The sequence below is a fragment of the Ruditapes philippinarum genome, unplaced genomic scaffold (genome assembly GCF_026571515.1).
Source record: "Ruditapes philippinarum isolate M1 unplaced genomic scaffold, ASM2657151v2 ctg4875_1_1_1_1, whole genome shotgun sequence".
Taxonomy (NCBI): Eukaryota; Metazoa; Mollusca; class Bivalvia; order Venerida; family Veneridae; genus Ruditapes; species Ruditapes philippinarum.
The window spans coordinates 93,062-113,033 of NW_026861885.1; the positions used below are offsets into that span (position 1 = coordinate 93,062).

The following is a 19,972-nucleotide window of genomic DNA, read 5'->3' on the forward strand; positions in this document are numbered from 1 at the left end:
AAAAAAGAAAAAAAAAGAAAGAAACAATGATAATAATAATTCGCAAAGATTCTATTTCAAAGTGTTCGTCAATCAAGTGATTCACCTTTTCCCCCGACTGGACATATTCGGAAATGTTTTGACATTTAGGTGCTTTATATTGTCAATGGCAATTTGAGGACGGAGCAAAAAGCTGCCTGTGTACTTTATTTACTTATTTAGATGTACTATTTTCTCTAGCTCACTGATTGACAGAACCTTCAAAGAAGATGACGTTTATACTACAGCTTTGAACAGATGTTAATAGAGTATTGAAACTATACTTTCATTGTTGCTTCAGTCAAACTCATTTTTTTTTGCTGTTATTTATTTATTTTTTTTTTTTTGCTGTTGTGTTTTTCTTGTTCTTTTTTTTTTTTTATCTTTTTTTGTTATTATTTCATTTTTGCTTTTATATACTTTTACATACATTTATTCGCAATTGCAACCAGAAGCGCACATATGCGACTTTTTAAAGGAGAGTGCTCGATATTTTGTTATAAAGGTTCAATACGCACAACCTCGAAATTAAGTCTTATCAGTTAGGTCAGTACTTTAAACGCCGAAAGTGACTTCAGTTATAAAATAGTATGCCTGTCTCTCTGTCTGTCTGTCAGTCTGCCAAATCGATGTTCGCTCAATTACTATTATAATGTTATATGTGCTATCTATCTTCATACTAAGTAAGGAGATTGGTCATGGCCAGTAGATGACCAATATTAATTTTAAGGTCATGGGGTCAAAGGTCAATGTCACAGTGGGACTAAGTATAAATATACGAGTCCGTTAGGATAAGCCTTGGTTCTTGAAACTTATGAATTTTGAGGAACATTGCTCACCGCCAGCTTATTACTCTTTCTGATTTTGACGTTATACGGTCAAATGTCAAGGTCATTTGAAGTGGCCCTACCGACGTGTATTTATTTCTTAAAGTGAAACCGTATTGTGATATCTTAATGTTCAAACACCCGGTTTCACTTTCCAAGAATAATGATTATTTCTTCAGTAGGCTAATGTACGTTATAATATAAATTATCTTTATACGGATAAACGGTTGACTCTGTTGTAATGATCTGTGATATTTTACTGATAATTATTATCTTTAAATGATTTTATTATCTTTGTTTTGTTTTAAGAGGGTGGGGGTTAAGATGGATCAGGGGTGGGCTATTTTCTGACATGGCTACGCGCCGTACGTTTGTGGCCATTTCTAAACCTCAGCGGACTCCCTTTAAAGGATTGTGGATATAATTAAGTCATTTTCTTAATTTAGCTCACTAGTTTTGAATTACAAATAAATCGAATATATAGTCAACTTAATTCAATAATAGTCTAGTATAAAATGAAGATCGGCTAACTATCTCTACATTATATGTTATTGCAAGCTTATGCGATTTCTTTAGTTTTTTTTTATTTTAGGCAGTATTGCGAAGAAGAGAACCAGCAAAAATGTACATACAAATTCTAAGCTTGTTTCAATTCAATACTAAGTATTACTATTACATCGGCGTCTTAACTCTAACTTGCCAACATACTCTCTTGTATTATATTGGTAAGCACTTATTAAATAGAAGTCATTCGGAAATAGTTGTGCCGCAATTACTGAATTTATCTTTGATTCCATGGCCATTTATTTCTCTCTTTGGACAATCCCCTTAACAAATAGGAAATATACACTTGCAATTACTTGGCCTTTAATGTCAAGCTATTCACTCCGTCCACATTATATGGACTATTTTTAGATTCAGTTTATTGCTGGATCGGAAAGTTCTACAGAAAGCTATTTATGTTTTGTTTGGGAAATGGAATTAAAGTGCAAATACTGCTAGCGTCTTATGTGACAAACATTTTGTGACAGAAAAGTTATTTTATGTTATTACAAAAGACGCTTTTAGGATTTAGGAAATATTAAAACTGGTAAGTGTATTTTTTTAAAAATTATATGCAACAATGGTAAGAAAGAGCTAAAGTTATTATCACACTGAACAATACATAATTTACGTTATTTTACTTTTAACTAAGTATATAGTACCATCAACTCTTGTAAAGTGAAAAAGCGATTCTTGCTACTGGTAGAGAAAGTTCCGAGCAACCCCTGCATTTGATGCACGAACGGGCCCAAGTCTTCTTCTAACTTTATATATAGATTTCTCAATTTCTCACAAGTTCGAGTTAACCGTGGTGTGGGAGAGGCTAGGGTGAGGGAGAAGAGGAGGTAGACAAGGTGGGTAGGGTGTTGGTAGGATGGGATGGGGCTGATGATAGGAATAGAGCGTGGAGGTGGAGTTGAGGTGAATAAATTGGAAACCATAACATCTTAGACCACGCGCGAAACTCCTCCATTAAAATCAAATGAGCCATGCCATGACAAAACCAACATATATTGCGTTTGCGACCAGCATGGATCCAGACCAGCCTGCGCATCCGCGCAGTCTGATCAGGATCCATGCTGTTCGCTTGCAAACCCCGTAACAAGTAGAGAATCTGGTAGAGAACAACATGAATCCTGATCAGACTGCGCGGATGCGCAGGCTGGTCTGGATCCATGCTGGTCGCAAACGCACTATGTTGGTTTTGCCATGACGCGGCTCAAATTTTAGTGGCATCCTCACATAAATTGGGGGCTTCTTCGAAAATATCGGTCGTATATAATTTGTTTTCATACCTAATTATGTCATAAATCTAATACAAAAAAGACGGTGTCTGCGTAAATCAAATTAATTCTCGGCATTTTCAAAAGAGTTTTGTTAGGTTTCAATTAATTCCTTGTTGTATAAACATAAACAGTTGATTCAATATATTTTTGCCGTAGTTGGAGAGTGGGCTTGAAATAATTATGGCATAATAAAATAGACAAAAAAGGCGCTATATGTCGTGCTTTGTTTCTTTGAAGTTTTTGGTTGTCTTGTGCTTTGATATTTTGGTGCGTTCTTCGGTACTTTAGGTCTAATTGGTACTATAATAACTAAGACTAGTCTTTAAAGTTCTTAATTTGTCATTTCAAAAGGTTGCATTGGTTAATTAATTGCTTCGGTATGATTATTTAGAGCGTTGATTCATTGGTTTTAAGTGCTTTGATGCATTGGTTATTTAGTGCTTTGGTGGATCGGCGATTTCGTGCTTTGGGATGGTTTTGGTGATTTCGTGCTTTGGGGTGGTATCGGTTATTTAGTGCTTTGGGGTGGTATTGGTGATTTCGTGCTTTGGGGTGGTATTGGTGATTTCGTGCTTTGGGGTGGTATTGGTGATTTCGTGCTTTGGGGTGGTATTGGTGATTTCGTGCTTTGGGCTGGTATTGGTGATTTCGTGCTTTGGGGTGGCTTTGATGATTCCGTGCTTTGTGGGTATTGGTGATTCCGTGCTTTGGTCGTCAGACATTACAATAATATAATAAGATTGAATACTACAAATTTGAATATACATATATCCTTTCAAAATATAGAAAAGTTCTATAAGTCGGAATAAACAAATGTTTTACTTTAAACGGAGGTAATTCAATCCGAGACAAATTGACTGATTTGATTATTATAACTTGACTATACAGTACAGTATTATCACGACAAAATATAACATCTAGTTTTATCCCGTGCTTAAACTGCACGAGTTAAACGAAGAAAATATTGATTATATCTAATCTATTCTAATCTCCCAAAATAGAATCACAGCCATTACTTTCTAAACCAAAAACGTTGCAAAATGACGTTTTAAGTACAATAGTCTGTCTATTAGGAATTCTATGAAATGTGAAAAAGGAAAATGAAACCGAATGATAGAGGAGCATATAAGACGATTATAAAAATGTCTATGAGGGACTTTTGATTAATTAAGATGGCTGTCTTTAAGGTGATTGATTGAATTTAATTTGATGGAAGCTTATTTGGTGACTGTGAGAAGAAATATAAACGTGAACTAACTAGATTTATCAAAAGACTGTACGTTCTAGCCATATTAATTTAAATAATAATAATAATAATAATAATAATAATAATAATATTGATGATGATGATGATGATAATAATCATAATAATAATAATAATAATAATAATAATAATAATGATAATAATAATAATAATAATAATAATAATAATAATAATAATGATGATGATGATGATGATAATATAATAATAATAATAATAATAATAATAATAATAATAATAATAATAATAATGATGATGATGATGATGATAATGCTCATAATAATAATAATAATAATAATAATAATAATAATAATAATAATAATAATGATAATGATAATGCTAATAATAATAATAATAATATTGATGATGATGATGATAATGCTCATAATAATAATAATAATGATGATGATGATGATGATGATGATGATGATGATGATGATGATGATGATGATGATGATGATGATGATGATGATGATGATGTTGATGATGATAATTGCATGACAAAACTAAATTGCATGCAGACTGGATCTATTTTCTTTCAAATTAATGCGCATCCCATGGTGACCTGTTTACGCAAGTCTTTTATGCAAAACAAGTGAAAAATATCATATCAATAATTTAACACGCAAGTATATATTTTAAGAAACTCGCTCTCTCAGCAAGCTAATTGGTTATAATGTGTTTAGTATTTTTATATAGATAGTACTTATGATAAAACGTGGTTTATTGCAGAAAAGTGTGTTTTAAAAAGAAGTTTTATTGGTGCTGTTTTAGAAAAAAAGTATGCAATTTTTATAACAGTTAAACCTATTTCAACTACTGCACGACATGTAGCGAACCTGCAAAGACCAGCCATTTCGGCAAATCACATGTCACCATGCAAGCTCTCGTACACGTGATTTTTTAGACGGATTTTACTTTTTTTGCAAATAAGAGAATGAGTATAATAATTATGGTACTTATATGTAAACTTACTTATAATATATGTGAATATGAGCAATACCTCAGACTCCAGTCATGTATAACTTGAGCTCCCGTCATCAATAACTCGAGCTTCCGACATCAATAACTCGAGCTCCCGTCGCATCAATAACGCGACATTCCATCATCAACATCTCAAACTCCCGTCACCATTAACACGAGCTCCCGTCGCCAATTACACGAGCTCCTGTCGCCAATAACACGAGTTCCCGTCATCAATAACTCTAGCTTTCGTCGTTAATAACTCGAGCTTCCAGCATGAATAACTCGAGCTTCCATCATTAATAACACAAGCTCCCGTAAACAATAACTCGAACTCCGGTCATCAATAACTCAAGCTCCCGTCATCAATAACACGAGCTCCCGCCACCAACAACACGAGGTCCGGTCATAAATAACTAGAGCTTCCTTCATCAATAACTCGAACTTCCGTCATCAAAAACTCGAGCTATCATCATCAATAACTCGAGCTCCCTTCATCAATAACTCGAGCTCCGTCATCAATATCTCAAGCTCCCATCATTAATAACACGAGCTGCCGTCGCCAATAACTCGAGCTCCCCGTTATCAATAACACGAGCTCCGTCATCATTAACTCGAGCTCCCTTCATCAATAACACGAGCTTCCGTCATCAATTACTCGAGCTCCCTTCATCAATTACTAGAGCTCCCATCATCAATAACTCGAAATCCCGTCATCGATAACTCGAGCTCCCTTCATCAATAACACGAGCTCCGTCATCAATAACTCGAGCTCCCGTCATCAATAACTTGAGCTCTCGTCATCAATAAATCGAGCTCCCTTCATCAATAACTCGAGCTCCCATCATCAATAACACGAGCTGCCGTCGCCAATAACATAAGCTTCCGTCATCGATAACTCGAGCTCCCTTCATAAATCACACGAGCTGCCGTCGCCAATAACACGAGCTGCCGTCGCCAATAACACGAGCTCCCGTTATCAATAACTCGTCATCAATAACTCGATTACCCGTCATCAATAACTCGAGCTCCCGTCTTCAATATCTCAAGCTCCTATCATCATTAACACGAGCTTCCGTCATCAATAACTCGAGCGCCCGTTATCAATAACTCGAGCTCCCGTCATCAATAACTCGATTACCCGTCATCAATAACTCGAGCTCCCGTCTTCAATATCTCAAGCTCCTATCATCATTAACACGAGCTTCCGTCATCAATAACTCGAGCTCCCGTCATCAATAACTCGAGCTCCCGTCTTCAATATCTCAAGCTCCTATCATCATTAACACGAGCTTCCGTCATCATTAACACGAGCTTCCGTCATCAATAACTCGAGCTCCCGTCATCAATAACTCGAGCTCCCGTCATCAATAACTCGACCTCCCGTCTTCAATATCTCAAGCTCTTATTTATATTACATTTTAACTTACTTATTTGTTAACTTACTTATATGTAAACTTATACTTACATGTATATGTAAACTGGCACGCTCTGAAGACAAAATTAAATACAGATGTACATGTAATCACTTTCATCTGAACATTAATTTCACCTTAAAACATTTAACCATTTTTTGTTAATGTGTTTATGTCCTTATGCATACCTAAAAAATATATGTCTTATTACATATGCGGTCATTTGTGAGAAAATATGTTCATATTTTCTCTACAACTTACGATATGACAACTAAGTAATACGGATGCTTAAAATCATAAAAATAGAAAATTATAAAACTAACGATAACAATGACCGTATAGGCAATATAAGACACTTGAGTACGCACAACCTGTAGAATGACATAATTGTCAAGGATGCTGGTGCAGAACGACACATGAACATGTATAATAATACCGGCCATGTCTGTTTATAGTTGTAATTACATTTTATCACTTTTTATCATCATTTGATACTATTGCCCAGCCCTTGCGTGGTGCTTGTTTCAAATTTCACGAGATAACGTGCGAAAGCACTCGTACAAATGTGCAGGATTATATTCTGGTGTGTGTTTCGGTTAATGACGTGAACAGAAAATTAGGGAGGACATTGTCTGAGTTTGATAATAAATTAAATATTTTACTACGAGTAAGTTTATATTTTCCTATTAATACGTATATTTTTTTTTAAATTTAGACACATGTTTAATAACAAAGGTATTTCGATTCCTACTGAATATTTCATTTATTTATTTTTTATTTTGTTCAATACATTCTAAAGGCGAGTAGTCGGTAGGGGTGGGATCAGTAACTCAGTGTTTGTGATTTATATAACTTTTGTAAGCATCGTTTGTTGTTGTTTAATTTGTATACAGTCATATCAGTCGAAAAGAAGTCTTATTAATTGCATTTTAATACTATAAATATAAATTAATATCTACTGATGCATACATGTACAATACACTATAGAATTATATTTACGTCTACAAAAGACGTCAAAACAAATATAAAGTACAATATAATTATTATTACATGTAGGTAGATTTTGATATATATACGAGTACAAGTTTAAAGAAATTACCGAAAAAAACAACGAATAAAAACAGCCGAAAATAAACGCTCACGAGACCTAGATTATAAATCATTTTCTCAGGATTAACCATTTATGTTTCAAAAATTAATTTGTATACAGTCACGCAAAAGTGAATATTTTGACAAGCAGGCTCCGTGCTGTATATAGAAGTGACGTATAAATCTATCAAACTTTCCCCTGGTTTACGCGTTATTTTCTTTGTGTTTGCTACCTACGTGACGGCGATTCTACTTATCTACGACGTTTATAGCGTTAATACAACGTTGGTTATATTTTTCTATATTCTTTATAATATTATGTAAAATAAAAAAAAACTTATTATTTGATACGAAAATAAACCAATGAGAACCTTAAAGGCCCATAAAGCTTTAATCTTTTTTCCTAAAATTTTAATTTTGGGTATTTTTAAATTTTCCAAAATGAATATAAAATTTCCCTTTACTATTTTTTTCCCTGTTGCTTTTTTGGGTAATTAGTAATTTAATTTTAGATTTTGTATAAGTCAAAATACTCTTTTGTTACATTTATGACATATCATTTTACATTTAGCGTAAAAAGCATTTAACATGCACTAAAACCTTCATTTGAACATTATACAACCAAAGCTTGCAATATTTAAGCAGTAAAAATCTATTCGTTTCTGACACTAAATGTGCCTTTAATAAATTATCCGATTTAGTGAGAGTCGTTTTGGGTCGTTTGCCAAATTCATAATAGTTATAAGGTGTCTGTCCCCTATTCAAAGTGTCATTAGTCCGATTTGTTCTTTGGTCACGACAACGTTTCCCTTTTTGACACCTCTGATAGTAAGTCAAGAGTGCCTACATTGAATGGTTAAAAAAACACTTGATTTACACGTGTAGTAAAACCAATAACTCGAGCTCCCTTCATCAATAAAGAGAGCTCTCGTCATCAAGAATAATCCCGAGCTTCCGTAATTAATAACTCAGCTTCCGTCATCAAAACCTCAGCTTCCGTCATCAATAACTCGAGCTTCCAACATCAGTAACTCGAGCTTCCGTCATTAATAACTCGACCTCTCTACATTTATAACTCGAACATCCATCATTAATAACACGTGCTCCCTTCATCAATAACTCGAGCTCCCGACATCAATAACTCGAGCTCCTGTCATTATTACCTCAGACTCCAGTCATGTATAAGTTGAGCTCCAGTCATAAATAACTCGAGCTTCCGACATCAATAACTCGAGCTCCAAGCATCAATAACTCAAACTCCCGTCGCATCAATAACTCGACATTCTATCATCAACATCTCAAACTCCCGTCACCATTAACACGGTCTCCCGTCCCCAATAACACGAGTTCCCGTCATCAATAACTCGAGCTTCCGTCGTTAATAACTCGAGCTTCCATCATCAATAACTCGAACTTTCGCCATCAAATACTCGAGCTAACACCATCAATAACTCGAGCTCTCGTCATCAATAACTCAAGCTCCCGTCATCAATAACTCGAACTTTCGCCATCAATAACTCGACCTTCCGTCATCAATAACTCGAGCTCTTGCTCGATCTCCCGTCTTCAATATCTCTAGCTCCCGTCATCAATAACACGAGCTCCCGTCATCAATAACTCGAGCTTCCGTCGTTAATAACTCGAGCTTCCATCATTAATAACTCTAGCTCTCGTCATCAATAACTCAAGCTCCCGTCATCAATAACTCGAACTTTCGCCATCAAATACTCGAGCTAACACCATCAATAACTCGAGCTCCCGTCATCAATAACTCGAGCTCCCGTCATCAATAACTCGAGCTTCCGTCATCAATAACTCGATCTTCCGTCTTCAATATCTCTAGCTCCCGTCATCGATAACTCGAGCTTCCGTCATCGATAACTCGAGCTTCCGTCGTTAATAACTAGAGTTCCCTTCATCAATAACACGAGCTTCCGTCGTCAATAACTCGAGCTTTCGTCATCAATTACTCGACCTCCCGTAACCAATAACTCGAGCTTCCGTCATAAGAAACTCAAACTTCAAACATCAACTCGAGCTCACGTCATCAATGACTTGAGCTTCCGTCCTCTTTCTTGATCCTTCTTCAATCTCTGGCGTCCTTAGGGCAGATTTTTTTCTCGTCGCCTCGTAGTTTACACGAGTCTCTGACTTGCTTCTTCTCCAATAGGTATAAAGGGAACCCCAATTTCAATGAGAGGAATTGCCGGTACCAAACAGACTTAAAAGAAACAACACTTTCTTGCTATATTCGCAAAAGATGCGCTGAAACATGTCATCGTATAAAATTGACTTTAGCGGCCATTTACAAATCATCATGTACACTTAGTCAGCAAGGTTGTAATTCCAATTAAGGGTCCACTAAAATTAATTATTTCTCTAATTGAATAATCTAGGCGACCAATTATGTCTGATTTATTAGCAGTAATTGACACTTAACAGATTTTACATGTCATTACATGTGTAATTTCCAGTTGGAATTTAAAATATACCAACCGTACTATATGTATTCCGATTTTATAAATGAGCCGTGTCACGACAAAACCAACATAATGGGTTTGCGACCAGCATGGATCCAGACCAGCCTGCGCATCCGCGCAGTCTGATCAGGATCCATGCTGTTCGCTATCAGTTTTTCTATTTGTTATAGGGTTTGTAAGCGAACAGCATGGATCCTGATCAGGCTGCGCGGATGCGCAGGCTTGTCTGGATCCATGCTGGTCGCAAACCTATTATGTTGGTTTTGTCATGACGCGGCTCATATCACCGTTGGACAACAGTGTTTTTCATCACTGTGACAGTAGAGTTTCCTTAATTTTCAAACTCATGACATAATTCTTTTAGAGAGAGACATGCAATCGTCTTTTCTCGGCTCTTCCCGTCAAACTTCGGATAAGAACCTCGCAATTGCAACTTTTCGACACTTTCTGTCAGTCTTCGGATAAAGACCTCGTACACAGAACGGATACAGTTTTTATTCTAACCTAGTAATTTACTGCTAAGTTTATTTCCATAATTTGGGTAAAAGTTCACCTGGATTAAGTAATTCTTTCCTTTGGATGTCAAAGTTATACACTCGTTATACAATATCAAATATTACACCCTCTGTTTTTGTTTACATCTGAAACCACATGTTAGAACTACTTATAGAACTTACATTCATTCACAAGCCTGCAGCCAGACCAGGCTCTATACCATTGGCTGTTTTATCAAGATTTCTATTTTCAACAAGGTTCAGCTCTAAAATTCAAAGAAGGACAGAATATGTTTATAAGTCTAGCAAATTAAGGGTTAAAAATGTAGGGGTTGAAAGCAACCCCCATCCTTGGGTTCAACGTACGCAGGACAATATTGTTGCTTTCATTCTAGTAAATGATACGGGTCGTAACTTTCTATCGATTGGATTAACTCGCAGGTTTATTTCCCTACACATTAAATGTCAAAATTGATTTTATTCGTAATAAGATTAGACTTTACCAGCAAGATTCTGCAATATACAATAAAAATGGCATTAAACCGTAAGGAATTGCTTTTATTTCTCATTTTATAGACTGTTTTCATCATTCTCAATTTTAATCAAATTTAGAGGGAAGCAGGGGCGAGGAGAAGAAGGGGCTCGGGGGAGGGAAGAGAACAACACTGATTCAAGAGCACATTTCAAACTTTATTTGGTGAAAATGATAAACAAAGAGAATCATAAAATCGTTAAGATATCAAAGACGGATGTTTACTATCCGAATACTGGTGAATTTGAAACCGCGGAACACCCATCAAATAACTGATATTTTAGTCGCCTACATCTTTTATCCGGAAGTTGTCGTCACACAATTACCAGGCTTGCCTTTGATTTCACGTTTATTTATTGCTCTTAGAGGAATTTTCATTGACTAAACCTCTTAGGAAAGGGATATATACACTTACGAATGTGGCATAAAAACAGAAAACATCGCAATACGGACGTAATTGAAGAAATAGTTATTAAATGTAATGGAATTAGCCGAAGCTTAGAAAAGTTGTATGTGTTGTTTTCTGATATTCCAGTGAAGGCTATTTTTGGTAAGCTGCGTTTGATAAATAAAATTGATGCTATCACTATTCGGGGGATATTTTTACGAGAAATTAGTAAGTACACGTTCATACGTATTATACAAAAAAACAACGTCATTTTAGAGCGTAGATTTATTAACATTTCGAATTGTTCTCACTACTATTCGATCTAGAGGTACATTGGCATAGTATTTAATTGTATAACCGATAATTATTTTTTTTACTTAATAAGCTCATTCGTTATTAATATCTGTACAAAGGTGTTTTTATTTTCGATTCAAGACTGTATTTTTGCAATGGTAATGGGAGGGCAATGCAATTGATATAAGCCTTTTATAAAAGCTTCAATCAAAAAGTGTAAGAATCAACGAATGTATTTAATAAATTATCTACGTTGGAAATTCAAGCTCTTTTTATATCATTCATTTAAACATAATTTTGTGATGCTATTCATATACAGTCAAACCTGTATATTGTGCATACAAGGGATGATCCAAAATAGCATATTTTTTTCCTGCCAAACAACTTATCGTGTGCAGAATAACATAATCATCAATAGAAATGTGCCTATATTTACACAAATATTCAAGAAAGGGCCTTTTAAAATAATAAAAAGACCACTATTTATTGAAACATACTTACTAAGAAAGATTGTGGTCTTTGTGTATAGATGGCCACATTGTCTTTATGTTTCTAATTTTGCTTTATGATTGTCTGTATGGTATAGCTGGACTCAAATGGGCTGGTGTCTTTAGTGGCTTGTTCTTTATTAAATGTTGACTGTATTCAGAATTTTCCTTTGACACAGGTTTGGCTGTAATGTTACTTTGATTTTTACGTGATATTACCTTTTATACATTGTATTATTTTCGTATATTGTTTCAAGTATTCGCCCATTGCAAGGTGGTATTAATTCGGCATGATTTGTCCTTGTCGATCTATTTCCATGTCTTTTAAGAATATATATATATCTTCATACAATGTATATATTAAAACACGGCAGACGACAAAAGTTAGACGTAAGTTACACGAACACTTGATGGATGAAATAACCTAATTATCTCAAAAATATTATTTCTAAATAACAACGACGACGACGACGACGACAACAACAACAACACCAACAACAACAACAACAAACAAAGACATAGTAACAAAAACATGTCTTCTAAAATCTCGGACAGTATTATCGTCAGAAATGTCGTGCTTTTCTGTAGATACAGAAATCAAATTAACTGTCAGCCTCACGCAGTCATCTGTGAATACAAGGTCTGTGATATTGGACAGCAGCGGAAATGAAAGAAATTTATAGCGTTAATAGCAAAGGTCGTTTAAATTGCGGAAAAAGAAACAAGAGCAGTGCTTTATATAAAATAACTTCATCTTTACATAATATTCAAATGGATTGTTTAGTAATACATTTGTATTATTTGAACAAGTAGAAACATTTAACATCAGTTGTTTAAGAAAAACATGATGAAAAATATATGAAGCTGATTAAATTTATAAAATGGCAAAATTATAGGACTTTTAAAAAATAACACTACAAGAGGTATACCTTCCTGTGTCAAAAACCTAATCGGGGAACATCACCCGGTTCAAGGGGCTGGGCTCTTGTTTTACACCTTATTCAATATTACCAATAAACTTTCACCTTTTGCATCATATGATGTATTCAGTAGAAATCGTCTTAAAATTCAGCTTAAAGTTTGTTTTCATTTCCAGAGTTCAGAAAAAACTGTCAAATGTCTTATCACTTAAAGCCTCTTTTTCTTTTCCAGAGTCCAACAATATTTATCAAATGCTTATCCTCCTTCATCTTTTCTCGTTTTGAATGTTAAGAGAGTACAAATACCCATGGATAACAAATTCTTATTGTTCTTGAAATAACAAGAAGTATCAAAGTTCCGTCAAAATGTTAAAAAGGTGGTGTGTGTGTAATAAAGAGGTCATTTAACTTTGCTGAGAACAATACCGATTCTATTGGACTTGTACGCAGATGCAAAACCTATATCAAAGTTGACTAGTGCCTCGTCCAAGATAGGTCTGACAGCTGTACACTTGCCCATAGAATTCAGTTATTGTACTCAACAATGTATAATAACCTCATAATGGTAGATTGTTTTGAAACAAAATATTATAACTCATAAATGTTCATACTTAATCAATAATAACTATATTACTTTTTTTCAAGAAATATTTATTCAGAAATATTGAAATGGTAACTTTCTATCATTGTTATCAATATACGTATTACTTATGGAAAATGTGATCATTGTGGACCAATCCACTTTAATCCAAATGTAAGAACATCAGTAAATAGCCGCTGAACGCTTATATATCTAGTTTAAATTATCCTTGTTTTATGTTTTGCAGAAATCACTATGGCGATCGAGAAATTGTTTGTATACAGCCTCTGTCTCGTCACATTAATAGGTAGGTTGATTCAGATTTGATTCTTTGATGATTTTGAAACTTATCAGAAAATATCAGAAAGTAAAATGTCAGGTGTTTTAAAACTTCTGTTTGTGAAATATTATTTGTAATATTTTTAAAATTTCTTTGTTATATTTTATAATATTTTATATACAAAGACAATCGTTTTTAAGTCGCGTAAAAACAAAATACCTACCAATCCCCCCATGAAAACAACCGCAACAAAAAAACAGAAAAACAATCAAATACCAACAATAAACAAACTGTCTTTAAATTTAATGAGCTCGAACTTATGCAGTGTTTTAGATTCCTGAAAATGTGTAATTAGATCATTACCACTTTATATCTCCTTTTTGTTTACTTTCAGGGAGATCACATTCTGTAAATACGACCGACACACTTGTACCAAGTATTCAAGACTTAGACATAAATGTATCAACAACCAGTTCTATACCATCAGATTTAACTACAACACCATTATCCATATCGATCTCAACTGTACCATTTTCATCTCAAAGTACTGAACCATCCAAATCTGTTTTAGCAGATGTTTCATCCAGCCCTTCTGACCTCGCACTAGTTTCTGTTTCGTCGACAACATATCTTTCTCCATCAACTGCTGTTTCACAAAATGTAAATACTGCAACACAAAACGTATCGGCAGCAAATTCAACAACAGAAGGAAACGAACCCATCACAACATTGAACCCTGGTTCATCCACCACGAATTTCAGTTTTAATAAATGGTCAAATACATTTCCCGGGATAACGTCGAATGCCGCATCTATAGGTTTCACCAGTCCACCAGTTGACCATTCAAGCATTACTGAAACAAATTCTACACATTCTTCAAACGCATCTATATCGTTGCTTGTAAATGATACAGTACATGGAAGACCGTCAACAGTTATATCTGAACAAATAAACACTACACAAACATCTGTTACCGGGTTAACGTCGACCAAAGAGTCATCTATCGAAGGTTTAACATCATTTTCTGATTCTCTACATCCATCATCGACTGAACCTGGAAACATTTTCTCCGCCATCTCAGATATACAGTATTCATCTTCATACGCAAAAGATGCATCATCTCATGTAACAACGTCCTCTATATCCGCTCCCATTTCTTCAGATGAACTTCACTCGCCTCATGTAGACTTTACTACTTCATTCATGTTTATTTCAAATGATGTTTCTACCGCTGTTATGAATGTCTCAAAATCAAGCACAGTTTTGGCTTCACCAACAACAAACTATTTTAAGGAATCAGTTTATTCTCTTGCAAACATCTCAACTACGTTTGTACCAGACCTGGAACCATCCCCGTCATCAGCCATGATTACAGTATTGGAATTATCTGAATCAAGTCCCGGCGTTACTTCTTCCGTTCAGTCATCTTTACAAAATGGGATATCCTCTTCTACAGCGTCATCATTCGGGTCTAATGCTTCATTTGGTCTTTCTCCAACGACAGAAACTGTTAACATCTCTAGTGTACCAAATACTGTTAGTCGCGTTGATTTATATTCATCGGAAAGTGTTATTTATTCATCTAAAATTGTTGTCTCATCTTCATCTGAACATCATTTTGAGTTGTCATCATTTCCTAGTTCAAATATATTAGCAAGCGATATTTTGGGTAGTATAAATGTTAATAACACACCTACACTGGACATTAGAATGAAGACACAGTCAGTTTTAATAACTGCATCGGCAGAAAGCGACAATATAATTCCTTCAAATTCTTTTACATCCAATATGGTACGCCAAGTAGTTACACAAAGTGCGTCTTTATCACCCACGGCAACGTCTGAACAGTCAGTCATAATATCAGTTACATCTCAAACAACGACGGAGGGGCCTTCTACAAATAGACATTCATCAACATCACATACTAGTATTCAAACGACATCAGAAAATTCTACGGGACTAACAGTTGAAAAAGACCATAACATATATCGAATGATATTTACCTTTGATGGACATTGTGAAATACTAAGTGAAAATGATGTTTTACAAATGGAGTTTCTAAAAGCTTTAATGGCTGTTGTGAAATCAACCACTAAATTAAGTTCGTACTCTTTAGAAGCAGAAAGAATACTCTGTGAGCCTTTACGTGTATATTTGCGTACAGAAACGAGGGGATTTAATATAAGTCACATATCCGAGCCTTTAGATAAGATAATTGCTTCGTCAGAATTTATTGTTCCTATAATTCAAAGCACACATGTCTTGAATTTCACTGCAATAAATCTCGAAATTGTAAAACTTAGTTCAAGCGATATAGATGGGCTGGAGGTGGCAAGGTCAGGTCTAGAAGTTGTGGATATAGTGATCATTAGTATTGCTTCTTTTCTGTTTGCCGTTCTCGTACTGATGATGGTAATAGTTATATGCCGCGAGTGTTACGTCAGAAAACGTACCACGACGTTTCACCTCAGAGACGTGCCGCACGTGAATCTTAAATTATCTGACTTTACCCTGACGAGAATACCGCGACCTCAGATGTTTTATAGGGAAAATAGCCGCAGAAAACATGGGCCCATCCCAGTGAGCAAGTTACGTAAATCTCAATCAAATGGACATTCGGATACGAAAGACAAGGTCAAGGTCAATCAAGATCAAATACGAGTGCGCATGAGCAAGCACGATGACGGACTTGTTGTGGGCGTGACTTGCAGCGCGCCACCTAGCCCATCAAATAACTCTTCATCATGTTCGAGCACTCCAAGAAACGGGGACAGTAGTAAAACATCTCTATTAAAGGGAGGTAATGCAGAAATTTCTGACGGTGTTACAAATCCGAGTTATTCCACAGATGATGAACTAAACGGGAATACAAAAATTTTGATTCAAGAGGACGAAAATGAACAACTTCTGTAGAGGAGATACATTAAAATACATATATTTTTACATATTAACTTTTTTTTCCTTTTTTAAAAATTTTCTTGCCGAAGATTCGACAATGTTCTGTTAAAAATGTACCATTATAGGTACAAATATGATGTTATAATGCAACTGTCAATTATTACCGGAAATATGCGGAATTGTGCCGGAAATGGACCGAGTTTTTTTACCTTTCGTCTGCCTCAGCCATGTCAGGTCAATTCATTGGTTTTTGTTTTGGCGCCATGAAGACCGTTGGTATGTCCCAAGCGCAGTAAAGCGATTTTGGTGAACGAAATCTTTACCAGGGGTTGAAAGTCCGAAAGTCAATGCACCCAGAGATGGAGGGACATAAATACAATTGACCAATGCATATTAAGTATATTTGAAAGTATTAAATGTTGAAATAAGAAAACATGTTATACACATGTTATTTTTTGTATGCTTTGTAAATGATAAAATGCCTATTTTTATATACTATAGATATGCTTGATTGTTTACGTTGACTTATTTAGCAAAATTTGAATGTGCCACTATTATACATTTGTAAATGCGATAAATATTTATCATTTGACTGAAATTCTAAATCATCTTATTACTTTTCTTTATTTATTTCATTTAAGGATAATAAATCCATGCCTTGAATACCATATTGTGACGTGTATATAAAATATGATTTTACTGGTCGATTTTGTGTTCAAACATTTTATTTTATGCCTTTGAGAGGAATACTATTTATCCGTGAAAATTATATTTGATAATTTCACAGTGAAAATTATCATAATATCTTACATTATGCCGTTGACAATAACAGCATATTTTCCATCCAATAAAAATATCATGCAAGTGTATGCCATTTAAAACAGACGAATATTTATAAAGAATGGAATTACCTCCCTTTATTGATTATTAGACGCCGCTTGCTGGGGAAAATTTAAGACTTTGTTTTGTGTATTTTTTTTGGTTTTAACAAAATCACACTGTTCCCAAATTTTCTAATAAAACGGAGCTTTATGGGATTTGAATAAACGTCTAACTGAAATGATAATGCCATGTTTAATATCATATTCTTTTTATCATTATCTATTTTTATTTACATAATAAATAACGTGCCAATGAGCCAGTCTATAGTCGATCGTTCTAAAACTTAACCGTTGAAAGAGGTTACGACTGAGGCAGTGTCACTTACTTCATTTGCTCCGCCTCTGTTGAAGTTCGGCTCCGCCATAAATTGTCGCAAAAATTTAAAAAATGCTCCGTATGCTAGCATTAAGTCTTCGTTGACGGGGCAGAAGGGAACCAGGACAACTTTGATCGAATGATGAAAATTACAAGTCACAAAGCCTAAACCACGCCCATTATCAGAGAGGCGGTTCTTCCGCAACAGTAAACTCGTTACGCTACGACCAGTAAGAGGAGATCACTGCAGAACAGTTCGTCCTCAAAATCATTCTCGGCACATATTGTCTTGAATTCATTTTAAGTATACCAATCATTTCAATTTTACTTGTTATCCAATTTGTTTTGCTTCGACCAGACGTTTCAATCTTTGTCGCAACAGAAAAAAACATTTTAGTATTTCAGACATGGCATTAATTTGTGAATTTATGCATTAGGTTCTACATTTTCACAAAAATATGCAACTTTATTATTAAACAACGAGCACATACCAAACACATGGAGAAAAAAATTGATTTGTGCTTCGGATATTCATCTTTAATAGAGAACGATTTTCAATGCTGATTGACTGTTCACATCATTTGGCGGCGTCTTTGATGTGCAGCATCAACATTAAACTTGTATCATATAGATATATAATGAATATTTTAACTACAATCAATTTATGGCAATAAAAGAAATACGAATATAGTGCTTGGAAATTAATCAATGCGCAAACAATAAAAGAGACACCAATAATTATAAAAGCACTTTAAAAATAATAAAGGTGCAAAACACCAGAAAATTTTACAATCTTCTAAAAAACGTTCGTCCAGATGAAAGGAAATTGGCATATGATCTAACATTCATAAATATCGCAGTGCTGTCTCATGGAATAATTAATATTGATCGAATGTGGCTGCATCTTTTGCCCTGCAGAGATATTAAAGACAAGAAAGACACGTCTTCCGTTACAATGCACATCTATAAATAACTGACAATAATGTCAAAAGACCAAAGATAATTATTACATGGCAATATCCCATTAAAATATAAACGCAAATATTGTATGTATAAATATGGAATATTCCTTTTTACTAACAACTTAGATTATAACAGTGTGCTGCAGAGGAGTGCTGTCCCACTAGATTGACTGACTGTATATAGCGTATATATTCGATTATTATGTTCTTTGAGGAAATTGCACGTGCGCACTGCTCCTCGAGGGGCTGTCTACCAGCGCGATTGATACACGTCTTCGCCTATATCTAGAGTAAATATTTCTTATAAGACTTTTTGCATGCTGAGACATTATATTTCGATAATTTTACAGTGACTCTTTTTTAATGATTTCATAGTAGATGAACTTCATTTAAATGCGAATTAAAAGAATATACATGTATCATAAATAATGTGAATTTCGATAGAAATACGCTTCGCCGTAAATAAATGTGATGATTATAGGAAACACATACATATTTGCACAACATTTCAGTAAATCATAAACACTTGAACACTGCATACGACGTTACGCGGTGGAAATCAGTTTAAATGACGTAAATCTATCATAAACAAATTAATTAATCAATCAATTAATTAATTAATTTCTGAACATAATTATTTAACCCTTATGATGCATACAGACCACTCGTTTTCTTAAATGTCAAGGCCTTGCAACAAAAGTTATAATATTGTTAGATTAAGTAATAGTTAGTCGCAAACTACTAACGACTTTTTAAAATTTCTTTGAGTTAAATATGAGGCAACATTATTGATTTATAATTGATATTATGATTGATTTTTGATTCTCGGAGGGAAAAAGTACACCTACTTAATAAAAGTCGGCCGTTATCACGATGTCAGAATGCACTCCATTTCACGAAACCTTTAAACTCTTTTCTTGACGAGATTTCCGTTATGTAACATACTTTGAAGGCTGATTCCGAATAAAAATATTCTACAAATAATCATTTGAAACCTCATGAAATAAGATTCACATAAGTATATTGACCGAAAAGTTGAATTTTACGACATCCATTA

The 19,972-nt window shown here is 34.6% G+C and overlaps 1 protein-coding gene across 2 annotated transcripts; it reads left to right on the forward strand.

Moving 5' to 3' along the window:
• The first annotated feature begins 1,768 nt into the window (after positions 1-1,768).
• On the forward strand, positions 1,769-16,813 carry LOC132717252 (mucin-5AC-like). 2 transcript variants are annotated; one of them, XM_060700688.1, is made up of 3 exons: positions 1,769-1,935; positions 13,826-13,885; positions 14,253-16,813. In XM_060700688.1, exons 2-3 carry the CDS (start codon positions 13,834-13,836, stop codon positions 16,769-16,771), a joined length of 2,571 nt encoding a protein of 856 aa, XP_060556671.1. In that variant the 5' UTR covers positions 1,769-1,935; positions 13,826-13,833; the 3' UTR covers positions 16,772-16,813. The 2 variants fall into 2 exon arrangements, with proteins under 2 accessions (XP_060556671.1, XP_060556670.1); XM_060700687.1 differs by lacking the exon at positions 1,769-1,935 and adding an exon at positions 11,121-11,524.
• The last annotated feature ends 3,159 nt before the right edge of the window (positions 16,814-19,972 follow it).

Excerpts from the sequence above, each read along its gene's own strand:
- LOC132717252 (XM_060700687.1), top strand. The coding sequence starts at position 11,326 with ATGTGGCATAAAAACAGAAAACATCGCAATACGGACGTAATTGAAGAA. Across the intron at positions 11,525-13,825 it reads GATATTTTTACGAGAAATTA|AAATCACTATGGCGATCGAG; the intron begins GTAAGTACACGT and ends TATGTTTTGCAG. Across the intron at positions 13,886-14,252 it reads CTGTCTCGTCACATTAATAG|GGAGATCACATTCTGTAAAT; the intron begins GTAGGTTGATTC and ends GTTTACTTTCAG.